Here is an 8,959-nt window from a genome sequence, read left to right on the forward strand (position 1 = left end):
GCCGGGTTCTCCGGGGACCTGCCGGGCTGGCTCGGGGCCGCTTTGCACCAGCGGAGCTGAGCCCACCCTGATCGGCTGGAGGGAGAAGGGGGAGCTCTACTCTCTCTTGGCGGGGGCAGCACCGCGCTGAGGAGCGGAGCGAGGCGGGCACTGCCCCGCCCGGAGCAGCGGCCCCCCGGGGGGCGAGGGGCGGAGCGGGGGCAGGCGGTGCTCTCCTCCCCCGGGGTACCTCCGGCTCCGACCCGCCGCCGCGGAAGCCCTTGGGAGCGCATCGGGAGTCCGGAGCTGCGCGGCGCAGGGGTCGGCGAGGGCGGAGGCAGGAGGGGATAAAAACCCCGGCGCTGCTGTCACCGGGAGTCTCCTGCCTTCCCTCCTCACCTACCGCCGTTATCGGGCTCCGGGCCTCAGCTCCATCCCTGGGGGTAGCGGGCCAGCTCTGCCTGCGCCCGCGGGGGAGAGCAGCAGAGCCGCCGCCGCGCTCTCGGCAGCCCCCAACTTCTCCCGGAGACAGCGGAGCATGCGGGCCCGGGGCTGGCGGCGGAGGCGGGGACGGCACCGCGCTGCCCGGACATGAAGCGGCCGCCTGGAACTCCAGGTAACGCTGCCCGGCGGGGTGGCGGAGCAGGCATCCCTCCAGTAGCCGGGGCATGGCGGGCGGGCAGAGTCCGGAAGAGCGGGAGGCGAGCGCAGCCCAGCAGCGGGCGGTGGAGACCCGGCTCCTACCTTCCCTGCGGAACGGAGCGGCTGTGGTCGAGCCCGCCCGTGGAAGGCGGCCAGGGACCCCTCGGGGGTAGGTGGGTGAGGCGAGGGTACGACGCGGTGCTTGTGGGTGCCCCAGTGCGGCGCCAGCTCAGCCCGCCCGGCCGTCCCGCTCGACGAAACTTTGCCCTCCGCCGACCCCCGGTAGGGATCGGGGGGCTGCAGCGGGCAGCTCCCATCGGGAGGCTGGCAGGAGCCCTCTTCTCCTCCCTTCGTAGGCAAGGGGGTTTCTCTGAAGTTTAGCCTGTCAGAGAAGCTTTAGGAGGCGGTGAGGATCCTACGCTGGGCAACTAAACTTTCGTAAGATCTGGCATTGCTTGGAGACTGGTTACTGGTACTGTAACAGGCACTGCCACTTACCGTTGCGTTTTTTCTTAATTATTTTCTGATCTCCTTAGCAACTGAAGTAATTTGCAAGGTTTAAACTAGGGTGCAGCGTGGTTTACAAAGGCACATGGCAAAAAAGGATGCATTTGTTGTTTTACTGGTGCCTATTTCCCTTGTACTCCCTCAAGAGAGGTAAGAGCTGCAGAGTGTTGACTTCATGTAGCTGATACTGCCGTAAACAGACTGCTGATGATTAGTCCAACTCAGGCTCTGTGGTACGTCACTCAGTTGCTCATCTTTGTCTCAGTTTTCTTCAAGTCAAGCGAGTTATCTGTCTTTGGGGAAATTCAACCTTTAGTGAGGGATGAGTGGGAGAAGATGGTTTTAACAGACTAAGGTTGCTAGGACAAATTAACCTGTAATTGAGCACTATTGAGGTCTGGCCAGGTGCTGGCCAGAGACCCCTCCGTTTGCCAGGTTGACCTCAGGATCAGCTTGCTGCAAAGGTAACCTAAAGTCTTTATTTTTTTCATCACTGTTGGGTCCTGCATCAAGCATGGTTTAGCCCATTTCAGGGATTTAGTCCAGTGTATCAAGACATCACCCAGATGTAGCTCACCAACAGCCTCTGGTGTCCAATCTGTCATGTTGCTAAATCTCATGGATTACGGTGGTTGGGATTAATCCAGATATGATAAATCAGAAATGCTGAGCACAGTTGTTAGGCAGATTTAATGCAGAGAGTGCCTTTCCCACTCAGAAATGATAAAAGCACACAAACACACACAAAGGAAATGGAAGTTTATGCAGGCCTTCCTTACAAATGTAGCATTTGAAAGATTAATTATGTAGAATGCCACTAGTCTGTTTGTAATTAATGGCTATGTTTTGTACTTAAGCAGGACTCCTAAAGTTAGGATTAAAAGCATGAGTAATTGCACTTGTATAATATTGTTGTTAGAAATTAATAAAACCCTATTCTAAGTGTCACTTTTTCTTCTGAGCTCCTGAGGAAAGCCTTGTCAAATGCCATGGGGAAAAACCAAAAAGTGCTGTGAGGAAACACTGTTAACACCTGAGCCATCACTGGTTGATTGCATGTATCATTATATTTAACTTATATGGCCCTGATTCATCTGATATGCAGACTGGTAAGAAGAGGAGAGCAGCTGTGTGGCCAGTGAATGTCAATGGGAAGGTGCAAAGGTCTGTGAGTGACTTGTGGGCTGGCCAGGTAGGGAGACATTCAGAATCTGAACAGACACTCACAGGAGATGTGGCACAAGGAAAAGAAATAGGAGATGTAGAAATGCTGTGGACCTTCTGGAGGGTAGACTGAAATCTTTAATGTTTTTAGTGTTTGAGGTCTCTAGAGGCTCAACAGTTCCTGCAGTAGTACAGCAGGGTTGTGTGCAAATACTTGCATTTTCACTGTGCAGAAAGTGAGAGCCAAATGTGGGACTATTTATATCACCAGTGTACAGGAAGATGTTACTCCTACTGTAAAGCATTAATCAGTCCAGTTTGTTTAATGTTAGAAAAACTAACCATTTGCTAAGTATTTGCACACAGGTTGCAACCAACCAACCAAAAAAAAACCCGACCAAGCAATAAAAAACTACAACCCCCGCAACAAACACACACATTAGAAAGATCAAAACTAGGAGCCAAGTCCTCAACTTGTCTAAGAGTTGATCTGTTGTAGTCAATTGAGCTGTTTCTGACAGCAGAACATGTTCTTTATGATCCGAGGATATACCCTGCATTTCTTCTCTAACAGTTAAGCATGTACACCCTTACTGCATGGATGATTCATCTCGGGGTGTACTGTGTTTTTGGCAATGAACTTAAAATATCACACTTCAACACCACAAAGAAATGATTTCTTTGAAAAGAGTTCAAGTACAAAGCTCCCAGCTGTGCCCTTCACTTTACTATAAATCAAAAAAGCTATTTACCCAGCCCATTCAGAAATAATGGTGAAGTACTTAGCCAGAGTCTGTTGGCACATGTTAGCTCATAGTATTTAATAGCAGTATCTCTCTTGAGAAATAATGTAATACTGAAATTTGTAAAGTAGTAGTACTTTTCTAAGACCTGAAGTAAGGGCACTGGGATGAAATGAAATGCCACTTTTTAATATAAGGCTGACTGTAGGCTTTGTTCTTCCTTGCCACTTAACATGTGCACATTACTAACTCAGAAATGTTTATGCAGTCATTTTGAATAAGTTCAAATGATCACATAGGTCATAAATACTTATGTTGAACACGCTTGGCTTTATAGGCCATCCTGTGTAATCTATGAAGGAGGTATGGGGAACACAGTTGAGGAGCAAGTTGCAACTCAACACTCCTACCCTCCAAAAGGGCAAAGAACCTGTTGGGAATGTAGGCACTGCACTGTGAGGTGGGCATGTCAAGGAAGGTTTCTGTTTGTCAGGGTACTCTCCAGATAGTCTTGTTTGTCCTGTGATATGTTTATGGTGTCTATAATTTGGATTTGCCTCACCAGGCAAGTTAAGTTATCTGAAACAGTTTTTATTTGGCAACGTCAGCGGGCCTTGGAAATGGACAACCCAGTTTTCAGCCCTTTCAAACTGGTTTTGCCCCTTAGAACTCAAAGGTATTATGCTGATTTAAACCAGCCACTGATTTGCCCTTGGGATTTGGTTGCAGACTAGCTCAGAGTCTGTAGTGAGATAGTGTAGGTATGGACAGAAGCAAATATGCAAGGCTGTTTAGTGTATTAAACTTGGTAACCCTTCCAAAACAGCATTGATCTAGTATGTCCCATTTGGAGTATCTCCAGGATCGCAGTTATACTCAACATAGGAACTGATTTTAAAAGTGCCATTTCAGAACTGCAAGTGCAGTTACATTAAAAGTTAAATTGCATACATTGCAGAATCAGGCATTTAAATATTAGTGGGAAAGGCAACCCAGGCAACCTGTGCAACAGCAGTTTGTTTCCTATTTTGTGGATGCTTTATAATTCAGTCTTCACACACATGGTTTTATGGTATAAGGTTTTCCAGTACCTCACTTCATGCAATATACTAACTGAATGAGCAGTTCTTAAATTCTTTTTTCATCTGGCAGTGTGTTTCCTCTGTGTGTTATGTACTGCATGCCATACAAATCCACACTGAGGTACAGAATTATTTCCTGATGGTCATTTTTATAATGCTACATAGGTCTTACCCTCTAGAAGCATTTATATCTATTAGCTGTTGCCATAGATTAGCTAGCTAGCAAAAGCAACCAAGTTAGGTGCTTAGCATTCTTCTGGGTTCCTAACTTCCCACTGAAAGCCCCACACAGATATATACTTCAGTCGGATCTAAAAGCCTAGAAGACTATAAATCTCGATTGCTAAGCTTTCATTTGAAACAATTCATTTATCTTTACAATATTTGTATAGCTAAGGTCATGTTGTTTTATCCTTTTTATAGGCATGGAAGTAAGGAGAAGTCCTTCCAGTCAGAAGTACCAGCTAGAGTCATAGCATTTTTTACTCATCTCAGAACTTCAGATCAGTCCTTCCCAAACTTAATACACAGAGGTTCCTTATTTTCTAAGTGTCAAGCTGGTGACTGTCATATGTTTATTATTTTCTTGACAGTACCAGTTCTCATAAGTTATCTGATCTCATGAGAATGCTGAGGCAGAGGCTTGGGTATGCTCCAGTTCTTAGGTACAGGCATTTCCTGAGCTGTTGATGTAATCACATATTCTTTTCCCTGTTCTCCCTCAGAACCTGTGCACAGTGTGAGGAAAGGTTGTGGGGGAAAACAAATTGTGCAATTAAGGACTGTATAGAAAATCTAAAACAGCACAGAAAACCTTAATTCTAGCACTTGAATTTTTGAGCACTTCACTTTGCAGTCTTGCCATTCCCTTAATGTGAACGCAAACATTTAAAACCAATATGTATATAAATTCTTGTGAAAGGTGAGTTCTCGTATCCTGCTGCCTTCCTATTTCTTCTTTTAGTGGGTCATTAGAGGGTTCAGCTCTTCAGATTCATAGCACATCCTCTACCACTTGACTTAAGAGTGGATTTGTCAACAGACAACAGCAGCCTGGCAGATTGGCAGAGGGTTGGAGGCGTGGAATTTGGAACTGAAGGAGAGTGGAAATTAGTGCATTTCACATATATTAATTAATTGCATATGTAATCTTAGATTCATAAGTAGCAGATGCAAATTCTCCAGAGGAGCGTATTCTAAGGTTCACCTCCTGAAACTCTTGCCTCTTCTGTTTAACCCTCTACTTGCCCTTAACACCATCCCCATGTGCTTTTCCAGTCTCGTATGCCTTAACTGACTTCTGCATGCTCAAACTACCTCCTCCTCAGCTGCTTCACTAGTAACAATGGCGATGCTCCATTAGCATCCTCCTCTCCTGGCTTTGCCCTTCCTTCCCTGTGTGTCTCTTATGCTCCTTTTTCCTCTCTCCCCTTCTTTGGCTTCTTTTCTGTCCTGTTGTCCTCCACACTCTAGGTCTTGATTTTAACGTTTTCATAGTCTAGACTCATCCTTTCTTCATCCATCTTGTCTCATCAGAGAATACAACTCCTCCTTTTATTCTGCTTCTTTCCACATGAGGTTGCTTCTTTTTCTTCCTTGGTGCTGCCCAGAGGCACTCTCCCAGCTTCTGGCCATAGCCACTCTGAGCAGTGCAGAGCAGTCATTGTGAGGTTGATCCTGTTCCTATACTCTACCAACAGCTGGGTGAGACTGGAGAAATAAGGCTGAGGTCAATATGTGGGAGCTGAATACCTCATTCGAACTGTGAAGGGTTGGGGATAATCAGTGCAGATGGATTCACCTGGGAATTTACTGACAAACTCTTAACAGGTATCCAGGGACAGCAAGAGTGAACAGAAATATTCATTACACTGCTAAGTATGTGTACATTTTCTTCACAGATGGCAAAAAGCGTATACTTTGGCACAGAATCACTACCCTGCCAAATGTTACATCCCTGCTTCAAACCATAGTGACACTAAAATGTTAATAGAAAATAACGTGGTTGGATTTGGTCTTAAGTATGACCAAAATATTTTTTTCCTTTACTAAGTTTTGAGAAATGGCTGACTCATTCTTACTGAAAGTTCCAAAAACTTGTGCCTGAGGTAGGCACCAGGCATAGATTTCCTCCTCAACAGTTATGTTGGCAAAGGTAGAAGTAGCAGAATACAAAATATTCCAATTGGACATCTTGAATAACTTTAAAAATAGGCTGCTGCTACCTGAACTATCAGTTACTGCATGGAAAAAAAGGAAAAAAATAAAAGGGAATTTATTTGACATTTAAAGCTAAGTAGTCTGAGAAAGTTCTTTGCTTTGTGACATTTTCTGATTGGGAAGAAACACATGTTGCAACTGCTCCCCACTAGACAAGAACACAGCATTTTTGGATGAGGCTTTTTCTGTCCTGTACCTGGAATTTTCTATCTGTGTTGGTTTGGAAACAGGTAGGGGATGCTATTGCCCAGTTATGTTACACAGAGGAGCATTTCTGATTATTTTTTTTTCTGAAGAATCAGAAATTGCATTTCTTGGTCCAAGACTGAAGAATAATTGCATTGATTTTGAAGAGAAAAAAATACTGTATCTGTAGGCTGAACACACACAAGTGCAGTATTTCATGTTTACTTAAAAAACAATGTTAAGCTTACATCACCTACAAACAACTAGATTTTACAATTAACCATCTGGAACATTAAGGATTGATTGCCTGTATTTACAAAAGGCATGCATAAGAAATCAGGAAGGGTATGAATTGTAAATGTTAACATGCTGTACCTGTGTATCCCTCTTTTGACAGCAATTAGCACGAAGCTAACTGCACATACAATCTGTGGCAAGAAGCACTGGGAGACACCTAAGAGGCAATGACAATGTCTTTAACCTGGTGGACAATTCCTACTCAACTTGGAGTTTTTAAAGTGAACTGCAGAGGACTGGCATGCCTCTTGGTCTTCACAATGAGCGTTTGTGGCAGTGCCCCGGGGATGTGCCCAGCAGCCTGCATCTGTGCCAGTGATATCATAAGCTGCACCAATAAGAACCTCTCTCGAGTGCCAGGAAGTCTTTATAAATGTATGAAAAGGCTGGATCTGAGTTACAACAGAATTGGGTTTTTAGAGCCTGAATGGGTCCCAGCACTGTTTGAGAAACTGAACACTTTAATAATCAATCATAATAGCATTAGCAGCATTATCACTGGAAGCTTTTCCACAACCCCAAATCTGAAGTACCTAGACTTGTCTTCCAACAGCCTGAAGACGCTGAGCAGCCCCGTGTTTCAGGAGCTAAGGGTGCTGGAGGTTCTCCTGCTGTACAACAATCAGATTACACAAATAGAGCCCCCAGCCTTTGGAGGATTGTACAAATTACAGAAACTGTACTTAAGTTATAACTTGCTCTCGCATTTCCCACTGGACTTGTACACTGGAAAACATAAGCTGACAGACCTTGTGTTGCTGGACATTTCCTTTAATCACATCCAGTTGATGCCTGTTCAGCGCCTGAGTTCAGTGCCGGCCAAACATCTTAGTGGAATTTATCTTCATGGCAACCCATTTTATTGTGACTGTATGCTGTACTCCATGCTAATCTTCTGGTATCAGAGGCACTTCAGCTCGGTGGTGGACTTCAAAAATGAGTACACCTGTTTGTTGCAGTCAGACCCAAAAGGTTACAATAAACTGCCTTTACTGCACGATAACTTCCTGAATTGCTCTGAAAGCACCGTCAACAGCTCTTTCCAAGCCTTTGGGTTTATTCACGATGCCCAGGTTGGTGACAGGCTGATTGTACACTGTGACAGCAGAATCAGTGATGCGGGCACACACTTTGTTTGGATTAGTCCTGACAATAGATTGCTGGAGCCAGACAGGGAGACCAACAACTTTAAGGTGTTCCGTAACGGCAGCCTGGAGATAACTGATGCCCAGCTAGAGGACTCAGGGCTGTATTCCTGCATCGCAATAAATAAGAAAAGACTATTAAATGAGACCATAGAGGTTAGAATAAATGTTAGCAATTTCACAGTGAATAAGTCCCATGCTCATGAAGCATTTAATACAGCTTTTACCACCCTTGCTGCCTGCGTAGCCAGTATTGTTTTAGTACTGCTGTATCTCTATCTGACCCCATGTCCATGTCAATGTAAAGCAAAAGGGAGGAAGAGGAAGCTGAACCAAAGCAGTGCCCACTCATCCATACTGAATTCCACACTGCCACAAGAGCTGCCAGCTGATGAGAAGAAGGCTAGTACTGGTAAACGGGTGGTTTTCCTGGAACCCGTGCATGAACCAAAACACAGTCAGAACGGGAAAGTAAAACTGTTTCCTAATGACAATATTATTGCTGAGAGTATCTTAAAAACTACTCGAACAAAATCTGACTCAGATTCTGTCAACTCTATGTTCTCAGATACACCTTTCATGCCGTCAGCTTAGTTTGCTGCCTGTGTTTGTATTGTGCAGTTACATTTCTGAATACCTCCTTTGCTTGTAGCAACCATCAGGAAAAAAATAAAAAGAAAGAAAATGTTTTAAAGTAAGTATCTATTGTCAGTCCTTGAATTGTGTCTTCTCTCTGAGTGCAGGGACACGCAACATTGATATTTTCTTTGGGAAAAGCGAACAGTATAGCATTAATGTAAATGTCTTCCATTCAAGCTTAGCCTTGGCTTTTAGTCTCTGGTCCATACACAGCAATTTCTCTTGCACGTTTAAAGGCACTCACAGGGCTTACAGCTGGCTCTTCAGAGGCAGAGGCTGACCCCTATAAAACACTCTCAGCCATGCTGAGAACTCGGCTCCTCTGCAGTAAGCAGCGAAGCGAGCTCACATGGCA

At 44.8% G+C, this 8,959-nt stretch overlaps 1 protein-coding gene across 2 annotated transcripts; it reads left to right on the forward strand.

Moving 5' to 3' along the window:
- Positions 1 to 455: 455 nt before the first annotated feature.
- Positions 456 to 8,663, forward strand: AMIGO2 (adhesion molecule with Ig like domain 2). Of its 2 annotated transcripts, none has more exons than XM_057425493.1 (2): positions 456 to 595; positions 6,921 to 8,663. In XM_057425493.1, the coding sequence occupies exon 2, from the start codon at positions 6,988 to 6,990 to the stop codon at positions 8,557 to 8,559; it is 1,572 nt and encodes a 523-aa protein (XP_057281476.1). In that variant the 5' UTR covers positions 456 to 595; positions 6,921 to 6,987; the 3' UTR covers positions 8,560 to 8,663. The 2 variants fall into 2 exon arrangements, with proteins under 2 accessions (XP_057281476.1, XP_057281477.1); XM_057425494.1 differs by lacking the exon at positions 456 to 595 and adding an exon at positions 825 to 1,361.
- Positions 8,664 to 8,959: the final 296 nt, after the last annotated feature.

This window comes from Pezoporus wallicus, unplaced genomic scaffold (assembly GCF_028554395.1).
Source record: "Pezoporus wallicus isolate ANWC-B61680 ecotype Strahan unplaced genomic scaffold, APGP_CSIRO_Pwel_v1 contig_4722, whole genome shotgun sequence".
Taxonomy (NCBI): domain Eukaryota; kingdom Metazoa; phylum Chordata; class Aves; order Psittaciformes; family Psittacidae; genus Pezoporus; species Pezoporus wallicus.

Excerpts from the sequence above, each read along its gene's own strand:
- AMIGO2 (XM_057425493.1), top strand. The coding sequence starts at position 6,988 with ATGACAATGTCTTTAACCTGGTGGACAATTCCTACTCAACTTGGAGTT.